Source organism: Lathyrus oleraceus, chromosome 5 (genome assembly GCF_024323335.1).
Source record: "Lathyrus oleraceus cultivar Zhongwan6 chromosome 5, CAAS_Psat_ZW6_1.0, whole genome shotgun sequence".
Taxonomy (NCBI): Eukaryota; Viridiplantae; Streptophyta; class Magnoliopsida; order Fabales; family Fabaceae; genus Lathyrus; species Lathyrus oleraceus.
Genome location: NC_066583.1, coordinates 384,471,158 through 384,494,174, shown reverse-complemented (window position 1 = coordinate 384,494,174; position 23,017 = coordinate 384,471,158). Strand labels below are relative to the sequence as shown.

Here is a 23,017-nt window from a genome sequence, read left to right as displayed (position 1 = left end):
CGTGTGTCGGATAGTTCCTCTCATGAACTCTCAGTTGTCTCGAAGCATAAGCTATAACCTGCTTATTCTGCATCAACACACCACCCAAACCCAACAATGAAGCATCACAGTAAACCTCAAATGATTCCGACGAACTCGGTAATATCAGAATAGGAGCAGTAGTCAACCTTCTCTTTAACTCTTGGAAACCTTCTTCACATTTTGAATCCCAAACAAACGCTTGCCCATTTCTAGTCAACATCGTCAACGGTAACGCCAACTTAGAAAATCCCTCAATGAACTTCCTATAATAACCAGCCAAGCCAAGAAAACTTCGAATCTCAGCAACAGACTTCGGAGCTTCCCACTTAGACACCGCTTCTATCTTAGAAGGATCAACAGCAACACCACCTCTTGAAATCACATGACCAAGAAAACTAACCTCCTCTAACCAAAATTCACACTTAGACAGTTTAGCAAATAACTTCTTTTCTCGGAGAACTTCTAAAACCACTCTCAAATGCTCAGCATGCTCTTCTTCAGATTTCGAATACACCAAAATGTCATCAATAAACACCACAACAAACTTATCTAGGTACGGATGGAAAATCCTATTCATATACTCCATAAATACTCCAGGCGCATTAGTCACACCAAAAGGCATTACAGAATACTCATAATGTCCATACCTTGTTCTGAAAGCAGTCTTCTGAATATCCTCAGTTTTCACACGTATCTGATGATACCCAGATCTCAAATCTATCTTGCTGAACACACTCGCCCCAACCAATTGATCCATCAAATCATCAATCCTCGGCAAAGGATATCGATTCTTGATCGTCACTTTATTCAGTTGCCTGTAGTCCACACACAGCCTCATAGTACCTTCTTTCTTCTTAACCAATAACACTGGTGCACCCCACGGTGACACACTAGGACGAATAAATTTCTTATCCAACAGATCTTCCAACTGACTCTTCAATTCAGTTAACTCAACAGCAGACATACGGTACGGAGCCATCGATATCGGCCTAGTACCAGGTACCAAATCAATCGAGAACTCAACTTCACGCTCTGGCGGCAATTCATTCACCTCTTCCGGAAACACATCAGGAAAATCACACACCACAGCTAGATCGCAAATCACCAGTTTATCTTTAGCCTCCAAAGTCGCTAACAGCATAAACAACTCTGCCCCATCTGCTACTGCCTCATCCACTTGTCTCGCTGATAGAAACAAATCCTTTCCTTCCTCAACCTCAGGAAGTATCACAGTCTTATCAAAACAATTGATAGAAACTCGGTTAAACACCAACCAGTTCATACCCACGATAACATCAATCTGCACTAATGGAAGACACACGAGGTCCATCCCAAAGTCTCTACCAAAAATACTCAAAGGACAATTTAAACAAACTGAAGTAGTAGTCACTGAACCCTTTGCAGGAGTATCAATCACCATACTACCATGCATCTCAGATATCTCTAACTTAAGTTTCACAGCACAATCCAAAGATATAAAGGAATGAGTAGCACCGGTGTCAATAATAGCTACAAGAGGAAAGCCATTAATATAACACGTACCTCGGATCAAACGATCATCTGCAAAAGTCTCAGAACCCGATAAAGCAAAGACCTTGCCTCCCGACTGATTCTCTCTCTTTGGCTTAGGACACTGTGGACTAATATGACCCACCTCTCCACAGTTGAAGCAAGTCATAGTCTTCGACCGACACTCTGCAGCCAAATGACCACCCTTGCCACACTTGAAACATTTCTTCTCAGCACTGGTACACTCATGGACACGATGTCCAGCCTGACCACATCTGTAACACTTAGCAGGAGCACTAGAGTCTCCCCCACTAGGCCTCTTCATCCCACTCTGACTCTGGAAACCTCTGCCAGCTGCATACGGTTTCCCACGATCATTCTGATTCTTGCCTCTTCTATCAACCCTTTGTTGATAGTTCTCTGCTCTGGCTTTGGAATCCTGTTCAAAAATCCTGCAACAGTCAACCAAGTCAGAAAACACTCTGATCCGCTGATATCCAATAGCCTGTTTGATCTCGGGACGCAACCCGTTCTCAAACTTCACACATTTCGAGAATTCTCCAGCAGCCTCACTATAGGGAGTGTAATACTTCGACAGCTCTGTGAACTTAGCAGCATACTCAGTAACCGACCGATTGCCCTGCTTCAATTCCAAGAACTTTATCTCTTTCTTTCCTCTAACATCCTCTGGAAAATACTTCCTCAGGAATCTCTCTCTGAACACAACCCAAGTGATCTCAGCATTTCCAGCAGATTCCAACTCAGTGCGGGTAGCAACCCACCAATCATCTGCTTCCTCTGACAGCATATGCGTACCGAACCTGACCTTCTGGTTATCGGCACACTCAGTTACTCGGAAGATCCTCTCGATCTCCTTCAACCACTTCTGAGCGCCATCTGGATCGTATGCTCCCTTGAACATTGGAGGATTGTTCTTCTGGAACTCACTCAATTGACGAGCAGCTCCCATTCCCACAACATTCGGATTCCCTCCAAGTACTCCAGCTAGCATACCCAGAGCCTCAGCAATCGCAGCATCATCTCTACCTCTTCCAGCCATCTCTATTCTGAAAACCCAACAAGCTAAAACAATAAGTACTGATAGGGGTACACAACACCTATCCCGTACAGGGGAAACAGAATAATTACGACTCAACCCGACCGACTATGCTCTGATACCACTAATGTAACACCCTTCTAAATACCCCAATTATTTAATTAAAATAACAATACGTCAATCAGAGTAATATGCAATCAAGGGTGTCACACAGTTCAACACAATAACTGTCATGCTCTTTTATTAATCCAAACATAAACATTTGCATAAACCGCAGCGGATAGAAATCTCATCAATCATGTAAAACATGTAACATATTACATGTGAAATTATTCAACAAAATAAAAACATCCCATCCCGATGTTACATCTATCAGAGCACGACCCACTAAGGAGACTACACTAGACTCCAAGCACTAGCTTCTACTCAACTCATTGCTCGTTACCTGAAAAATAGTTGTAAGGGTGAGTTCCTCAATCGATATAATAAGCATTATAAAACATCATGTAATGCTAAGTAAATAACACATTTCATCACCCAAATCAGATTACACATTCAGTAACAGCAATGTCAACTCAACCATATTCAACATCAACACAACACACAACACACATATAATACTGGAATACATCCATTCATATTATACGCCATATATCAATTATGCAATGAGACTCCATGCATGCGGTACCGACTCTTTGTGAACATATAGTTCACCTCACCGTCCAAATCCAGGCACGGCTACCAAGCCCACTAGTCCCACTCATTTGAGACCTAGTGACTCACTCACTAATTCCTCACCATGGGAATTAGCTACCACCCCAAATGGGCCATGCTATGCACGCTAATCACCTAGCATGCAAACATCAACAACAGTCCAAAATGACTAACTCACTAATTCCTCACCATGGGAATTAGCTACCACCCTAAAGGCCACAATATGCATGCTAATCACCTAGCAATGCAACATCAACAACAAAATCCACAATGGACATATGCTCACACTCTAAGCCATACACCAGTCCATTCACAATTGCATACATAACATGTACATTCACAACATTATGCACACCATCAAACATCATCAACACATGTATCAAGACATCATATCATGTCAAATAATCAACCACAGTATTAGCACACTCTACTAATACCTATACTGCTCAAAATAGCGGGAAATAATCCCTACCATATCACACACTGATATAGGCAACCACCCATTAGGCACACAATGTAACACCCCGATAATAATATAATAATTATTTAAATTAAGTTAATAATATATTTATTGATTTAATTAAATAATTGAATTATTATTATTATTATTTTGGAATAATAATTATTGGGATAATTATTTAGTGGAATAATATTATTGGAGTATATAAGTTGGAATAATAAAAAGTCCCAATTTTTGGAAAAAGGTTTTCACGTGAAAAGGGAAAAGAGGCAGAAAGGGCAAAAAAGCAAAAGAACGAAGGTTGAAGGAAAGGAAAGCTTGGAGCTCAGAGACTGCCGGATTAACTCAGGTAAGGGGGGTTTATCATCGGTTAAAGGGTATTATATGATAATATGTACTGGGTAGTGATAACCATTGGTTGTATCTCTGATTTGATTGATGCATGATGAATTTGTGAAAATGATTGATGAATGGAATAGGATGATAAATCGAAGCAAATCCGTAGAAATTAGATGGAATAGTGTTAGGATTTTGTGAGATTGAACAGGATATGAAGTGTATAAGACGATAGGAGTGATTTTGTGTAAGAATTGAACCGTGGAAGGTTAGATCGAATAGAACTCGTAGCAGAAAAGCCATTGCAGATCTGAGAATGCTGGTTTCTGGTCATACGCGTATGGCACTAGGCAATACGCGTATGAGATGGCTGGTACGCGTATGGCGCTAGGCAATACGCGTATGGATGAGGAAGATGATGTTTTTAACGTAAAAATTGTCTCTGTTGGTACGCGTATGAGAAGTTGGTACGCGTAGCATACGCGTATGGAAGTGGGCAATACGCGTATGGCTTGGTCAGGATTTGGGCAATACGCGTATGGGCATAGGCAATACGCGTATGGACAGGATTGTGATTTCCTGTGCTGCTGTTGTGCAGTTTTTGACTGTTTAGGCTGAGTAGTGAGACTTAGCTGAGGTATGATGTTGTAGGGGTCATTTCCCGTTGTTTTGAGTGGTATAGGTATTAGTAGAGCGGGTTAATGTTGTGTTTGATTATGTGGCATGATATGATATGCTTTTGTGATTAATTTGTTGATAATGTGTGATGGTATGCATGATGATGTGAATGTATACATGTGTGAATAGACTGTATTATGGCTTAGAGTGTGAGCATGTGTCTATTCTTGATTGTTGTTGATGTTGCATTGCTAGATGATTAGCATGCATGTTGTGGCCCATTTGGGGTGGTAGCTAATTCCCATGGTGAGGAATTAGTGAGTAAATCATTTTGATTGTTGTTGTTGATGTTTGCATGCTAGGTGATTAGCGTGCATTTCATGGCCCATTTGGGGTGGTAGCTAATTCCCATGGTGAGGAATTAGTGAGTGAGTCACTATGTCTCAAATGAGTGGGACTAGTGAGCTTGGTAGCCGTGCCTGGATTTGGACGGTGAGGTTGAACTATATGTTCACAAGTAGTCGGTACCGCATGCATAGAGTCTCATTGCATAATGAATGTATGGCATATAATATGAATGGATGTATTCCAGTATTACATGTGTATTGTGTGTTGTGTTATTGATGTTGAATATGGTTGAGAATCTACTGTTGAGTATGATATTTGAACGAATATTGCTGTTGCTGAATGCGTAGTCTGATTAGGGTGAATTAATGTGTTAATTACTTGGCATTACATATTGTTCTATAATGCTTATTATATTGATTGAGGAACTCACCCTTACACCTATTTTTCAGGTAACGAGAAATGAGTTGAGTAGAAGCAATTGCTTGGAGTCTAGAGTAGTTCTTACGGGTCATGCTCTGATAGATGTAACATCGGGAGGGAATCTTTTAATTAATTTGATATTGTTTGTTGATTGATTTACATGTATAGTGTTACATGTTTTACATTGATGTTGAATTGATTCCGCTGCGAATTATGCAAAAGACCTTATTTTGATTTAAATAAATGAGCATGACAGGAGATTTTAATGATTTTTATGAAATGATTGTCTGACACCCTTCGGGGCATAATTACTCTGATGAAAATATTGTTATTTTAAGTATAATAATTTGGGGTATTTAGAAGGGTGTTACATTAGTGGTATCAGAGCATAGTCGGTCGTGTCGAGTCGTAGTTATTCTGTTTCCCCTGTACGGGATAGGTGTTGTGTAACCCTATCAGTACTTATTGTTTAGCTTGTTTGGGTTTTCAGAATAGAGATGGCTGGAAGAGGTAGAGATGATGCTGCGATTGCTGAGGCTCTGGGTATGCTAGCTGGAGTACTTGGAGGGAATCCAAATGTTATGGGAATGGGAGCTGCTCGTCAACTGAGTGAGTTCCAGAAGAACAATCCTCCAATGTTCAAGGGAGCATACGATCCAGATGGCGCTCAGAAGTGGTTGAAGGAGATCGAGAGGATCTTCAGAGTAACTGAGTGTGCTGATAACCAGAAGGTCAGGTTCGGTACACATATGCTGTCAGAAGAAGCTGATGATTGGTGGGTTGCTACCCGCACTGAGTTGGAAACTGCTGGAGATGCTGAGATTTCTTGGGCTGTGTTCAGAGAGAGATTTCTGAGGAAGTATTTTCCCGAGGATGTCAGAGGAAAGAAGGAGATAGAGTTCTTGGAATTGAAGCAGGGTAACAGGTCTGCTACGGAGTATGCTGCTAAGTTCACAGAGCTGTCGAAGTATTATACTCCCTATGCTGAGGCTGCTGGGGAATTTTCCAAGTGTGTGAAGTTTGAGAACGGGTTGCGTCCCGAGATCAAGCAGGCTATTGGGTATCAAAGGATTAGAGTGTTTTCTGATTTGGTTGACTGTTGCAGGATTTTTGAACAGGATTCCAAGGCCAGAGCTGAGAGCTATCAGCAGAGAGTTGATAGGAAAGGCAAGAATCAGATTGATCGTGGAAAACCGTATGCAGCTGGCAAAGGTTTTCAGAGGCAGAGTGGGATGAAGAGGCCTAGTGGGGGAGACTCTAGTGCTCCTGCCAAGTGTTACAGATGTGGTCAAGCTGGACATCGTATCCATGAGTGTACCAGTAATGAGAAGAAGTGTTTCAAATGTGGAAAAGGTGGTCATTTGGCTGCAGATTGCCGGTTGAAGACTGTGACTTGTTTCAACTGTGGAGAGTTGGGTCATATCAGTCCACAATGTCCTAAGCTGAAGAAAGAGAATCAGTCAGGAGGCAAGGTTTTTGCTTTATCGGGTTCTGAGACTTCTGCAGATGATCGTTTGATTCGAGGTACGTGTTATATTAATGGCTTTCCTCTTGTAGCTATTATTGACACAGGTGCGACTCATTCTTTTATATCTGTGGATTGTGCTGTGAGGCTTAAGTTAGAGATATCTGAGATGTTGGGAAGTATGGTGATTGATACTCCTGCGAAGGGTTCAGTGACTACTACTTCAGTTTGTTTAAGTTGCCCTTTGAGTATTTTTGGTAGGAATTTTGGGATAGACCTTGTGTGTCTTCCGTTAGTGCAGATTGATGTTATCTTGGGTATGAACTGGTTGGTGTTTAACCGAGTCTATATCAACTGTTTTGATAAGACTGTGATATCCCCTGAGATTGAGGAAGGAAAGAGTTTGTTCCTTTCAGCGAGGCAGGTGAATGAGGAAGTAGCAGATGGGGCAGAGTTGTTTATGCTGTTAGCGACTTTGGAGGCTAAAGATAAACTGGTGATTGGCGATCTAGCTGTGGTGTGTGACTTTCCTGATGTGTTTCCGGAAGAGGTGAATGAATTGCCGCCAGAGCGTGAAGTTGAGTTCTCAATTGATTTGGTACCTGGTACTAGACCGATATCGATGGCTCCTTATCGTATGTCTGCTGTTGAGCTAGCTGAATTGAAGAGTCAGTTGGAAGATCTGTTGGATAAGAAATTTATTCGTCCGAGTGTGTCACCGTGGGGTGCACCAGTGTTGTTGGTTAAGAAGAAAGAAGGTACTATGAGGTTGTGTGTGGACTACAGGCAACTGAATAAAGTGACGATCAAGAATCGGTATCCTTTGCCGAGGATTGATGATTTGATGGATCAGTTGGTTGGTGCGAGTGTGTTCAGCAAGATAGATTTGAGATCTGGGTATCATCAGATACGTGTGAAAACTGAGGATATTCAGAAGACTGCTTTCAGAACGAGGTATGGACATTATGAGTATTCTGTAATGCCTTTTGGTGTGACTAATGCGCCTGGAGTATTTATGGAGTATATGAATAGGATTTTTCATCCGTATCTAGATCAGTTTGTTGTGGTGTTTATTGATGACATTTTGGTGTATTCGAAATCTGAAGAAGAGCATGCCGAACATTTGAGAGTGGTTTTGGGAGTTCTGCGAGAAAAGAAGTTATTTGCTAAACTGTCTAAGTGTGAATTTTGGTTAGAAGAAGTTAGTTTTCTTGGTCATGTGATTTCAAGAGGTGGTGTTGCTGTTGATCCTTCTAAGATAGAAGCGGTATCTAAGTGGGAAGCTCCGAAGTCAGTTTCTGAGATAAGAAGTTTTCTTGGACTTGCAGGTTATTATCGGAAGTTTATTGAGGGATTTTCCAAGTTGGCGTTACCGTTGACGATGTTGACTAGAAAGGGGCAAGCGTTTGTTTGGGATTCAAAATGTGAAGAAGGTTTCCAAGAGTTAAAGAGAAGGTTAACTACTGCTCCTATTCTGATATTACCGAGTTCGTCGGAACTATTCGAGGTTTATTGTGATGCTTCATTGTTGGGTTTAGGTGGTGTGTTGATGCAGAATAAGCAGGTTATAGCTTATGCTTCGAGACAGCTAAGGGTTCATGAGAGGAACTATCCGACACATGATTTAGAGTTGGCAGTTGTGGTATTTGTTTTGAAGTTGTGGAGGCATTATTTGTATGGATCAAGATTTGAAGTTTTCAGTGACCATAAAAGTTTGAAGTATTTGTTTGATCAGAAAGAGCTGAATATGAGACAGAGGAGATGGTTAGAGTTTCTGAAGGATTATGATTTTGGTTTGAATTATCATCCGGGTAAAGCAAATGTAGTGGCTGATGCGTTGAGTCGGAAATCCTTACATATGTCTATGTTAATGGTTAAAGAGTTGGATTTAATTGAGCAGTTTAGAGACTTGAGTTTGGTGTGTGAGAGTACTCACAATAGTGTTAAATTGGGAATGTTGAAGTTAACAAGTGGTATTTTGGATGAGATCAGAGAGGGTCAGAAATCCGATATGCTTTTGGTTGATAAGTTGACTTTAGTGAATCAAGGTCAAGGTGGTGAATTCAGAGTTGATGAGAATGGTGTTTTGAGATTTGGTGATCGGGTGTGTATTCCGGATGTTACTGAGCTTAAGAAGAGTATCCTGGAGGAAGGACATCGTAGTGGCTTGAGTATTCATCCTGGAGCTACGAAGATGTATCATGATTTGAAAAGGTTATTTTGGTGGCCGGGAATGAAAAGAGAAATTGCAAGTTTTGTGTATTCCTGTTTGACTTGTCAGAAGTCGAAGATTGAGCATCAGAAGCCGTCTGGGCTAATGCAACCGTTGGCTATTCCAGAGTGGAAGTGGGATAGTATCAGTATGGATTTTGTTTCTGGTTTGCCGAGGACAAATAAGAATTTTGAAGCCATTTGGGTGATTGTTGACAGATTGACAAAGTCGGCTCATTTCATTCCGATCAGAATGGATTATCCGTTAGAGAGATTAGCCGAGTTGTATATTGAGAAGATTGTAAGTTTGCATGGTATTCCGTCGAGTATTGTTTCGGACAGAGATCCTAGATTTACATCGAAGTTCTGGGAAGGTTTGCAGAGGGCTTTGGGAACTAAGCTGAGATTGAGTTCTGCATATCATCCGCAGACTGATGGTCAGACTGAGAGGACGATTCAGTCGTTAGAGGATCTTTTTAGAGCTTGTGTTTTGGAGAAGGGAGGTGCTTGGGACGGTTATTTGCCTTTGATTGAGTTTACCTACAACAATAGTTTTCATTCGAGCATTGGTATGGCACCGTTTGAAGCTTTGTATGGTAGGAGATGTCGGACACCTTTATGTTGGTATGAGTCCGGTGAGAGTGCTGTAGTTGGACCGGAGATTGTTCAGCAAACTACAGAAAAGATTAAGATGATTCAGGATAAGATGAGAATTGCTCAAAGTCGTCAGAAGAGTTATCATGATAAGAGGAGGAAGTCACTTGAGTTTCAAGAGGGAGACCATGTGTTTCTTCGTGTTACTCCGATAACCGGTGTTGGTCGAGCTTTGAAGTCGAAGAAGTTGACACCTCGATTTATTGGTCCTTATCAGATTTTGGAGAGGATAGGAGAGGTAGCCTATCGTATCGCTTTACCGCCGTCGCTTGCGAATTTGCATGATGTTTTTCATGTGTCTCAGTTGAGGAGATACATTCATGATCCGTCGCATGTTGTCCAAGTAGATGATGTACAGGTGAGAGATAACCTGACTGTTGAAACATCACCTATGAGGATTGAGGATCGAGAGTTGAAGCAGTTGCGGGGTAAAGAGATTGCCTTGGTGAAGGTAGCTTGGGGAGGACCAGCAGGTGGCAATGTGACTTGGGAACTTGAGAGCCAAATGAAGGAGTCTTATCCGGAGTTGTTCGTTTGAGGTATGTTTTCGAGGACGAAAACTCTTTTAGTGGGGGAGAGTTGTAACACCCCGATAATAATATAATAATTATTTAAATTAAGTTAATAATATATTTATTGATTTAATTAAATAATTGAATTATTATTATTATTATTTTGGAATAATAATTATTGGGATAATTATTTAGTGGAATAATATTATTGGAGTATATAAGTTGGAATAATAAAAAGTCCCAATTTTTGGAAAAAGGTTTTCACGTGAAAAGGGAAAAGAGGCAGAAAGGGCAAAAAAGCAAAAGAACGAAGGTTGAAGGAAAGGAAAGCTTGGAGCTCAGAGACTGCCGGATTAACTCAGGTAAGGGGGGTTTATCATCGGTTAAAGGGTATTATATGATAATATGTACTGGGTAGTGATAACCATTGGTTGTATCTCTGATTTGATTGATGCATGATGAATTTGTGAAAATGATTGATGAATGGAATAGGATGATAAATCGAAGCAAATCCGTAGAAATTAGATGGAATAGTGTTAGGATTTTGTGAGATTGAACAGGATATGAAGTGTATAAGACGATAGGAGTGATTTTGTGTAAGAATTGAACCGTGGAAGGTTAGATCGAATAGAACTCGTAGCAGAAAAGCCATTGCAGATCTGAGAATGCTGGTTTCTGGTCATACGCGTATGGCACTAGGCAATACGCGTATGAGATGGCTGGTACGCGTATGGCGCTAGGCAATACGCGTATGGATGAGGAAGATGATGTTTTTAACGTAAAAATTGTCTCTGTTGGTACGCGTATGAGAAGTTGGTACGCGTAGCATACGCGTATGGAAGTGGGCAATACGCGTATGGCTTGGTCAGGATTTGGGCAATACGCGTATGGGCATAGGCAATACGCGTATGGACAGGATTGTGATTTCCTGTGCTGCTGTTGTGCAGTTTTTGACTGTTTAGGCTGAGTAGTGAGACTTAGCTGAGGTATGATGTTGTAGGGGTCATTTCCTGTTGTTTTGAGTGGTATAGGTATTAGTAGAGCGGGTTAATGCTGTGTTTGATTATGTGGCATGATATGATATGCTTTTGTGATTAATTTGTTGATAATGTGTGATGGTATGCATGATGATGTGAATGTATACATGTGTGAATAGACTGTATTATGGCTTAGAGTGTGAGCATGTGTCTATTCTTGATTGTTGTTGATGTTGCATTGCTAGATGATTAGCATGCATGTTGTGGCCCATTTGGGGTGGTAGCTAATTCCCATGGTGAGGAATTAGTGAGTAAATCATTTTGATTGTTGTTGTTGATGTTTGCATGCTAGGTGATTAGCGTGCATTTCATGGCCCATTTGGGGTGGTAGCTAATTCCCATGGTGAGGAATTAGTGAGTGAGTCACTATGTCTCAAATGAGTGGGACTAGTGAGCTTGGTAGCCGTGCCTGGATTTGGACGGTGAGGTTGAACTATATGTTCACAAGTAGTCGGTACCGCATGCATAGAGTCTCATTGCATAATGAATGTATGGCATATAATATGAATGGATGTATTCCAGTATTACATGTGTATTGTGTGTTGTGTTATTGATGTTGAATATGGTTGAGAATCTACTGTTGAGTATGATATTTGAACGAATATTGCTGTTGCTGAATGCGTAGTCTGATTAGGGTGAATTAATGTGTTAATTACTTGGCATTACATATTGTTCTATAATGCTTATTATATTGATTGAGGAACTCACCCTTACACCTATTTTTCAGGTAACGAGAAATGAGTTGAGTAGAAGCAATTGCTTGGAGTCTAGAGTAGTTCTTACGGGTCATGCTCTGATAGATGTAACATCGGGAGGGAATCTTTTAATTAATTTGATATTGTTTGTTGATTGATTTACATGTATAGTGTTACATGTTTTACATTGATGTTGAATTGATTCCGCTGCGAATTATGCAAAAGACCTTATTTTGATTTAAATAAATGAGCATGACAGGAGATTTTAATGATTTTTATGAAATGATTGTGTGACACCCTTCGGGGCATAATTACTCTGATGAAAATATTGTTATTTTCAGTATAATAATTTGGGGTATTTAGAAGGGTGTTACACACAACATTTAAATTAACAATTTTTCCATACTGCAACAGTGTTAACCGGTTAACGCCCTGGGTTAACCGGTTAACGCAGGCAAAACACGCTTACTGCCCAAAACGTATCAGCGTTAACCGGTTAACGCCCTGGGTTAACCGGTTAACGCAGGCAAAACAGCACTACTTTCATAATTCGCAACAGTGTTAACCGGTTAACACCCTGGGTTAACCGGTTAACGCAGACAAAACAGAAGTTCCTGCGCTAACACAAAGCAGAATGCAGAATTCTCCGCATTTTCCGCCGTTGGAGGACTTCCGGACCTCCGATTCCAATTCCGTAAAAAGCTATACGTTAGGGGAATTACAACACACTCAATTACAGGTTCAATTTCAGTTTTTACACAACATATTCATCACAATTTTCAGCATTCGACAATCCCAATTAGGGTCAATTCAACGGTTTATCACTACCCATTACATGCTAACCCATAATACCCATTAAACGACGATAAACCCCCCTTACCTGAGTTAATCCGGCAACTTTGAGCTTCAAGCTTTTCCGTTCTCCAACCCTTGCTCTCTAGCTCTTCCTCTTGCCCTTTCTCCGCTTTTCTCAATCGCTTCTCTGTTTCACGTGAAAACCTTTTCTTTACCAAATGGGCTCTTTTTCTTTATTTCACACTTATATATTTTCCAATTTATATTATTATCCCAATAATAATAATAATTCAATAATTCCAAAAATAATAATAATAATAATCCAATTATCTAATTAAATTAATAAATATATTATTAACTTAATTTAAATAATTATCATATTATTATCGGGGTGTTACACCATACGCGTATGAGATGGCCTGGTACGCGTATGGGGTGAGGCCATACGCGTATGAATGAAGAAGATGATGTTTTAAACGTGGTTTTGTCTCTGTTGGTACGCGTATGGGAGAAGTGGTACGCGTAGCATACGCGTATGAGACAGGCTATACGCGTATGGGCTTGGCTAGGAAATGTGTCATACGCGTATGGGCATGAGGCATACGCGTATGGGCAGATGTTTGATTTTTCCTGAGCTGTTGTTGTGCAGTTTTGGTCGTTTCAGCTGAGTGATGTAATTTAGCTGATGTATGATATAGTAGGGATCATTTCCCGTTGTTTTGAGCAGTATAGGTATTAGTAGAGTGTGCTAATACTGTGATTTATTATTTGGCATGACATGATATGATTCTGTGATAAATATGCTGATGATGTATGATGGTATGCATAATGCTGTGAATATATCTATTATGTATGCAATTGTGGATGGACTGTTTATGGCTTAGAGTGTGAGCATATGTCCATTGTGGATTGTTGTTGATGTTTGCATGCTAGGTGATTTAGCGTGCATATCATGGCCTTTATGGTGGTAGCTAATTCCCATGGTGAGGAATTAGTGAGTGAGTCACTAGGTCTCAAATGAGTGGGACTAGTGAGCTTGGTAGCCGTATCTGGGTTTGATCGGTGAGGTTGAACTATGTGTTCACGAATAGTCGGTACCGCATGCATGGAGTCTCATTGCATAATGTATGTATGGCGTATAATATGAATGGATGTATTCCAATATTATACGTGTGTTTGGTGTTTGTGTTGAGTATGATTATGAGTTGATGTTGCCGTTGCTGAATGTGGGATATGATTAGGGTGATGAATGTGTTAATTTACTTAACATTACATGATATTTTATAATGCTTATTATATCGATTGAGGAACTCACCCTTACAACTATGTTTCAGGTAACGAGCAGTGACTGAGTAGAAGCTAGTGCTTGGAGTCTAGTGTAGTTCCTTAGTGGGTCATGCTCTGGTATATGTAACATCGGGACGGGATGTTTTACTTTGTTTTCATTTTGGTGGTTGAACAATTTTACATGTAATGTGTTACATGGTTTGCATGTTGTTAGATTTCTATCCGCTGCGAATTGTGCAATGTTTTATTTGATTAATAAATGAGCATGACAGGATATTTTGTTGAATGGTGTGAAGTGTCAAGTGTGACACCCTGAAATTGCATATCTACTCTGATTTATATTTTGTTGTTTTAATTAATTATTGGGGTATTTTAGGAGGGTGTTACAAACAACATGTAATCATATGATTTTATTTAAAGGCACACAAAACACCAAATAATTAAATAAAAATTATAAATAATTCAATAAAATAATTTAATAGAATATGGGGTGTTACAATCAGAAGAGTTGTTTCAACTGCAAGAAGCCTGGTCATTTCAAAGCTGACTGCCCTGATCTGCAAAAAGACAGACTAAAGAAAGAAAGCTTCTAGAAGGACAACTTCAGAAGTAAATTCAAGAAGAGGCTCATGGAAACATGATATGAACTTGATAATAAAAACAATTCAGATAAAGATGAAGGAGAAGAAAATCTTATACTAATGGCTCTCACATCCTCTGACACATAATATGAATCAACTTTTGATTTAGAGTCATAAGAAGAAGATGAGGTACTTTCTAATCTATCTCGCTCCGGTCTTATCTCTTTTATTCAAGACCTCATGGGTCATTTTCCGAGACAAGGAAAATAACATGAAAACTTGAAAAAAACAAAATGATCGTCGAAAAGAAAAACTAAAGTCTTCTCAAGATAAAATTGAATCTTTAGAAAAAGATCATATTGCCCAATTAAAGGAAATGTTTGATAAATCTCTGAGTGAGCATGAAATGGATCTTCGAGATTTTATCATAACTGGTCTTGAGAGAACAAAACTTGTTTCCATAATATATGGAGTAAGTAAGAGAAAAAGAGAAGGTCTGAATTAGAATGAAATATGTTCTACTAAAAAAGCGCAACTCTTGAAAAAAAAACCCAGACCCTTCTTCTTCAAGTAGTGCCCAACCAGAGCTGAAAACTTATTTTGTGCTTACTTTTGATAAAGGAAAACTCGGATACCATCAAAACCTGAGATAACAAAACCAAAGGTCCTGAAAAAGTAAGTACCTGAGACTTCAAAGTCAAAGGTCCTGAAGAAATTAGAACCTAACATTCACTCTACAAAGAAGATCTACAATTCATGGAGAAGAGTTAATTTGAATGTTATGGTGCAACATGTGGAACACGATTGTTATAGCATGTTTGTAGTACACCATCTTGTCATACCCCAAAAGTTTCCCTACCTTTTTCACTTTTATCTAACTTTTGGTCTATGATTCATCTGCATACTCATTGGCATCATAAGACATTCATTTTACCATTGCACTTTTTTAACCATTTATTCAAAGACCATTTGATGTTTGTGATCAATATGGAATTAGGGTTTCTATGAGGGTCAAATATAGGGCATCCTGATGCTATTGACTAATGATGACCAATTCTCTTGAACTTAAAGTTGTAGAAACCTAATTGCATGACCTTTGGCAATTAAGAGTCAAGTTAATTACATAATAGCATTGGAATTGATTGTGCATGGTAGGTTTTACTTGGTCAACCATGATCGATTAACTTTAGTCAACTATTGACTTTTTGGTCAACCCTAAATCCATTTTGGTATTTCCTTTTCAAGATGTTCTTCAATCATGCCATGATTTTCCTTCATGATCCATTTGGTTCCATGCAATTTTTGGTTAATGTCTTCAAACTTTGCCACCACCATGCTTAAGCCATGTCTTTAAACCTTTCCATCCCATACCAAATATCATAAGCCCACCATCCCTACAACAAATACAGAAAAAACATCAATTAAACATACATGACAAGTTTGATTTTAGAGATTCAATCAATCCACAAGTTAGGCTAACATCACTAACAACTCCAATTCACAAGCATGCTTCCAACTGTAACTAACATAATCATCCAACAAAATGACACTAACCTCCCTAAACTAACTCATTCAAACCAATTGAGAATTTCCTATATAATTTCCACAACATTATAGTTGTTAGCATTCCTAACTAAAATTCTTCAAACAACAAGTCAAGAACATAACAAATCATTGAAATTACAACAAGCTAAAACCAGGTTCTGCAGCCCTATACTAAATGTAATTCAAAATCCAAATTCAAATATTCTACCATCACTAACAAATTCTAACAGTTCCTATTCCTTACTAGTTACTCACAACCTGCATAATGTCTGTCCTACATCATTAATTCACTAACAGCCTGCACATTGCTTAGCTAACAAGATGATGCTTATAATCAGATTACCCTCCTAACATAGCATGGTTCAGTAGTTAGTGCATATTAACATGCTTCTAACAACCAAGTCCAGGTCAATATAACAATCAATTTATTGTTAAGTTGATTCAAATAACTTTGCATATTAACCCTAACATCAAGATATAACTAATCAGACTATAATTCTGCAATAACTGACTAAATCAGTTCAACAACATTCATTGACTAAGAAATTTCACTAACTGTTTTATTAAACTAACATCAGTTCTTTCCATCTCATTCCTATCTAACATCAACATTTAACTTTCAAGAAAATTCCACATTAGTTTAAGAAATCTATTTTTCAATTCAGATTCTAACAGGACAAATCAAGAACTAACTAAATTTAATTGCCCTAGCTAACACTTCCCATTGCATTGGCTTTAGAATTCAAGAAGCATATTCAAAATAAAAACTGACTTGTTAAACTTTTTCATAGCAGTACTTATTGACAACATTACTACCAACAAAATTAGTGCAAAAATGATCATAACAGTTCATTGATTCAAGATGATATTACTTGCAAAACAGTAGCGGAACTACACAACTAAAATCATTCTAACAAGCCAACTTCTAGTTTCTCTTTAAACAAGCCCTAGCAGTAAGATTTTTAACTGAATTCAATCCAACTTTAATTCACTAACATTTCCTAAGTAGATCACTAGCTTAACATTCAAAAACTAATCGAGTCCAAAAGCTAACATAGTTATCAAGTTTACTCGATTTCCCTAATTTCCCCTTTTTGCTTTAACTTAATAACTAACTATTTCCAACATTCACACAGAAGATTAACTAACAATTAACTCTACATTTCCATACTAACTTAATAAACCAAACTAGCAGTTTTAACAGAAGATTTGAACTAACTGATTCGACTCCTAACAAACTCTAACAGAGATTAACATAGTTATAACTCCAACTATCTTTCTCATTGGACTTCATAATACTTAACCCTTCCCCAACATGTAACAACCTGTCCAAATTCTAACCAAATTAGTTAGGATTCATCTTCTATATGATCCTCTCACACTGAAATTAATGATCACCAATCACATTCTATAACACTCCACAAAAATCCCTAAAATTCTCTCTCCAAGTTCCCTTTGAAACCCCTAATCCCTCAATATTTCCCTCATTCTCGCGCATAGAAAGCAATGACAACATCGCAAAAGCCATCCCTACAGACTACAACAAGGGTGAAGAAGAAGAAGGAAGAATTGGAGCAAGAAGAGATTGCATATTCGAGCTATCACCTGAGTATCCTTGATCCTCCTCAGTTTTCAGCTTTGTCTTCTTCAATTCCTACAACGTCGGGTCCATTTTCCTCCTCCTAGGCGAGCTCCTCTTTTTCTTCATTAAAGCCCTAACATATCGGGCTCTGATTCCTCCCCAACTCCATTTAATTTAATTTTCTTTAACCTAGGGTTCTTGGTTTATGTTTGGGATTTGGAGAATCCACTGAATTGTGGATTGGATTAGCATGAGATTTAGAGAGAGAAGGGCAACATAATATGTTTGGTGGTGATTATGGTCCAATTTAGGTTGCTCCTCTGCCTCCGGTGAGCGATTTCCGGTGACCAGAGGATGTTTGAGAGGTATAGAGAGTTTAGATAGTAAGGCTTGAACAAATTGAGAGTTCAACTTGGTCCCATACACTTTTCCCTCAAACATGTTAGGCCTCACTACTCTGAGCCCATGAGGCTTTGTTGCATATACCCCCATTTGCAAGCATACACGCCCTTTCAGAATGTAAACAACAACAACAATGCCTTGGGCTTTCCATAAAGCCCAATGTAATGTTTACTTGGCATACCACCATCTACCCCATACACCCCCACTGCATAGTTATTTTATCTCTTTTTAATTATTGTTATACTTGTTTTTTCTTTTAATTCTCTTACCATATCTGTTTCATAGACTAAACAAATACTTGGAAAATACTAAGTAAAATACACATAAAAATTGTTTAGGTTCACATCTTAATGGAATTCATTTTAGGTTGAAATTAATTCCATTAGAAATCAATTCTTAGCATGTTAGGACTTAGATTTAAGTTTGATTAATTTCAATTGTTCATGCCATATTTCCATTTCATAATGCCATAGACTTATTGGATAATGCTTAATATGATCATGTCCCCTGATTAATTAGTTGATCAAAGTTATATTGGATCAATTGATTACTAGTCTATAACTTGCCATTAAAATTTGCCTGTTTCTCGTATCCAGTCAAGTGATCATAAGTCCCTTGATCACTTGATATGATTAGACCATTGTACTTGCTTCACACTGGATCCCAAGTCAAATACAAGTTCAAGACTACATATTCAAGACATTGAAGACAAAGGGACATCAAGGATGGATCACTTCATCATCAAGTACGACAAAAAGATTCTTCTTTCAACATTTGTCAGTTATGATGCGAATTATGCACTATGAGCCTTAAGTAGTGGATAAGGGATGAGAAAGAGTATTCTTATCCTTATTTTGAATATCCTTGGATACGGGATTCCTGACCCAGTTGTTCAAAGTATTCACCTCCACTCATAGACTTTAGTGTAATTCAAATCGAATAGTTGCCAAGTCTTCTTCACCATAGATGCTACAACAATCAAACTCAACAATACACTTCCTGTTGGACCAAACATTGCATTCTTTGGACTTCCATATACCCATCTCTGAACCAAGATCTAGTTCTCTTTCTTGTTTGCCTTGTCAAGCCTCATGCTTAGGCACCCCCCCCCCTCTTCATGCATGTTTGCCTTATCATACCTCGTGCTGAGGTAAACACCCTCTTCATGGATGTTTGTCTTATCAGACCTCGTGCTTAGACAAACCCTTCTCTTTCTTGTTTTCCTTATTAGACCTCGTGTTTAGGCAAACCCCCTTTTTGTGCATGTTTGCCTTATCAGACCCCGTGCTTAGGTAAACCCCCTTTCTTTTGCATGTTTGTCTTGTTAGACCCGGTGCATAGACAAAACTTTCCCTTTCTTGTCTTCCTTATCAGACCCGGTGCTTAGGAAACCCTTCTTCTTGTAGGTCTTGATCCCTGGATCTAGGCACAATCCTATAATTCTGCATTTGCCACACCATCTATTGGTTAACGCCACATACACTCTTTGGTTCAGATACACCTGTCCCATGGATTCAAACAACACAATCTTGGTTCAAACAACATTATCTTCATTGCACCATTTCTTATACACTTCAAGCAACTCTTTTACAATACAAGCAAGTTCTCTTTCTTTTTCTATTCAATCAACTCTTTCTTTTTCTTTTATCACTCAAACCTTTTTCAAAACAATCAACTCTTCTTTTCATAAAAGAACTGTTATAATTCGTTCCTTTGCAGTCAAACTAAAAGCTTAGAGCATCTGAACAAGGATCAAAATTAGCTAACGTCTACACACTTCTAGGATACGATTATAATTGTTCCCTAAAATCAACCAACAAATATGTATTTTTTATCATGAACTATGGAGCTCTGAATTTCACATTGTACTTTGAGAATATGTAGGCATGAGGATTCAAATCCTTGAAGAGTACATTAATTAATAAACTTATTTTTTCCCCTTTCGCAGTTAACCTTTAGATAATAAAACTAATTCTCACAAAGAATAATCAAAATAGTTTCGAATGAGTACAACAAATGTGAGGGTTTATAATACCTTCCCCTTGCATAACCAACTTCCTTACCCTTTTTCTATTCTCCCGGATTTTATTGATATTTTCTCTTTTCTTTTGGAATAAATAAATTTTGGTGGTGACTATGTTGTATCTTTGAGTGTGTGATGCGCTCATGTATTTTTCGCGGCGCGACACATCTAACTTTGGTCAGTGGGCCGTGGTGGATGTTGTTAGGTGCAAAGTTTAGGATTGAGTTTCAATCAGATTTGTTATAGATTATTTAGCAATGCTTCTTTGATCTGTTTGAACTATTGAAGATCAAATCAGATGTAAATGGAGATTTAAATTTGAATTTGATATATAACGAATCATATATTTTGTTCGAGATATTTATAGAGTAAATCAAATCCAACTAATTCATCTATTGTTCTAGACGAATTTAATTCGATATCCAAGGAGAAGAAGTCTATAATTCAGTGCTATATAAGGAGGCTCAATTCTAATGCTTGACAAGAGTTTTGTGCGTTGGGTTATGTTCTTATGCCTAGGGTGTATGAGTCTTTTGTTTATTGTATTCCATGCTAATGCATGTTGGTGCAAAGGTAGAATATATGATGAATGGAAATATTCTTATTCAGAGAATGATGGCTACAAAAAGGATTAAAAGTTACAATGATTGACACCCTATTTATAAGCCTCTAACAAACTTAAATATGAATCAAATCTAATATTTAAATCTAATATCTAACAAACTTAAATATGAATCAAATCTAATATTTAAATCTAATATCTAACAAACTTAAATATGAATTAAATCTAATAATTAAATCTAATACCATCCCTTAATTCATATTCCATCAAAACTTGTAACACCAATTCCATCCCTTAATCTGAGAAATTGATCAGTCTTGATAGCTTTCGTCAGAACATCTGCCAACTGCTTCTGAGTGCTGCAGTGTACAACTTCTAACACTCCCCTCTGAACTTGATGTCTCAGAAAATGATACTTGGTCTCAATGTGCTTGCTTCTCCCATGCAACACTGGGTTTCTGGCAAGATTGTTTGCAGACTTGTTGTCAATCATCAGCTTCAGAGGTTTGTTTACTTTAATCTTCAGATCCTGCAATAGATTCAGAATCCACACAGCTTGGCATGCAGTAACAGCAATCTTACAATTCTTCAGATCAAATCTCTTCAGAAGTTCTAATTCATACTTGAGCTGATGCAAAATAATACCTTTCTCAGAGTATCTGAACTCCATCCCTAGAAAGTATGTCATTTTGCCTAGATCAGTCATTTCGAATTCATTCATCAGAACTTTCTTGAACTTGGCTATCTCTTGTTCAGAACTTCCAGTCTTGTTTCTCTCTATAGCATCAAGTTCTTCTTTCATGGCCTTCAGCCAGAGCTTCTGCTTAAGAGCCTCTTCTGTACTTATGGGTTCAGAGTCTACTAACATGGCACACTGAATAACTTCTCCTTCAGAGTCTACTTCAGTGTCTTTCAGCATGTCAAATTCTGCATATCTTCTGGGGATGTTTCTGATTCTTTGTGGTCTCTGAACTTGTTCAGAGTCTTGAGCTTCAGAGTTTCTAGCTTCAGATGGTTGACTTCCTCCAGAGCTTTGACCATCTTCAGGGTCTGGCATATTTCCAGAGTCTGAATTGCCACCAGAATCTGGATTACCATCAGAGTCTGGGTCATCAGAGTCTGGATCATCAGAGTCACCTTCATCTTCTGAGTCTTCTCCAGAGTCAGAATCACTATCAGAATCAGAATCAATATCAGAGTTTACTCCAGCCTCAGAAATTCTGAACTCTGACCTTTCTTCAGAGGTTCTAACATCAGAATCAGATTGAGACTTATCCCAATTCCAAACTTCTGATTCCTTCACAATCACATCTCTGCTGAATTCAATTTTATTGGTTTCTGGACAATAGAGCTTGTATGCACCTGTACTGTGGTACCCTATCAGAATCATCACTTTGCTTCTATCATCCAGCTTCTGTCTTCTGGCTTCTGGAACATGTTTATAGCAAACAGAACCAAACACCTTCAGATGACTAACACTTTGCTTATCTCCAGTCCACTTCTGTATTGGAACTATTTCCTTCAACTTCTTCGTAGGACATCGGTTGAGTACATACGTTGCGGTGGCAACAGCTTCTCCCCAGAGCTTTTGAGGAAGCTTCTTCTCCTTTAGCATGCTTCTCACCATATCAAGCAAAGTGCGGTTTCTTCTTTCAGCAAGACCATTGTGTTGAGGGGTATAAGGAGCAGTAACCTCATGCTCAATTCCATTCTCCTCACAGAACTTCTGGAACTCTTTGGAGTTATACTCACCTCCACCGTCAGTTCTAAGAATCTTCAACTTCTGACCACTCTGATTCTCAGCCTTCATTCTGAACTTCTTGAATTCATCAAACACCTCGTGTTTAAACTTAATAAGGGATACCCATGTCATTCTTGTGAATTCATCAACAAATAACACAAAGTATTTATTCCCTCCAATCGATGCTACTGGAAATGGACCACACACATCAGAATGTACAACTCCCAAGGCATGTTTTGCTCTTGGAGCAGTTTCTGACGCAAATGGCAATCGTGGTTGTTTTCCTTCCATGCAAACTTTGCATGACTTTTCAGGCTTCTTAATTGCAGGAATTCCATGTACCAACTTCTTTGAATTCAAATGTTTTAAGCTTCTGAAATTCAAATGACCAAATCTTCTGTGCCACAGCTCACTCTCCTTCTCAGCACTTGTTGCACTAAGA

At 38.6% G+C, this 23,017-nt stretch overlaps 1 protein-coding gene and 1 long non-coding RNA gene across 2 annotated transcripts; one reads left to right on the top strand and one right to left on the bottom strand.

The window, feature by feature from the left end:
- Positions 1-6,657: 6,657 nt before the first annotated feature.
- Positions 6,658-12,177, top strand: LOC127079985 (uncharacterized). The gene is made up of 2 exons (XM_051020331.1): positions 6,658-7,007; positions 12,090-12,177. Exons 1-2 carry the CDS (start codon positions 6,716-6,718, stop codon positions 12,101-12,103), a joined length of 306 nt encoding a protein of 101 aa, XP_050876288.1. The 5' UTR covers positions 6,658-6,715; the 3' UTR covers positions 12,104-12,177.
- A 3,579-nt stretch (positions 12,178-15,756) lies between these two features.
- LOC127084960 (uncharacterized) lies at positions 15,757-18,321 on the bottom strand. Its single transcript, XR_007788857.1, has 2 exons — positions 17,871-18,321; positions 15,757-16,114 (listed from the first exon to the last, which is right to left on the bottom strand). It is a non-coding gene; the product is annotated as an uncharacterized LOC127084960 (long non-coding RNA).
- Between the last annotated feature and the right edge of the window lie 4,696 nt (positions 18,322-23,017).

What these genes read in the sequence shown, in the direction of transcription:
- LOC127079985 (XM_051020331.1), top strand. Translation starts at nt 6,716, where the DNA reads ATGAAGAGGCCTAGTGGGGGAGACTCTAGTGCTCCTGCCAAGTGTTAC.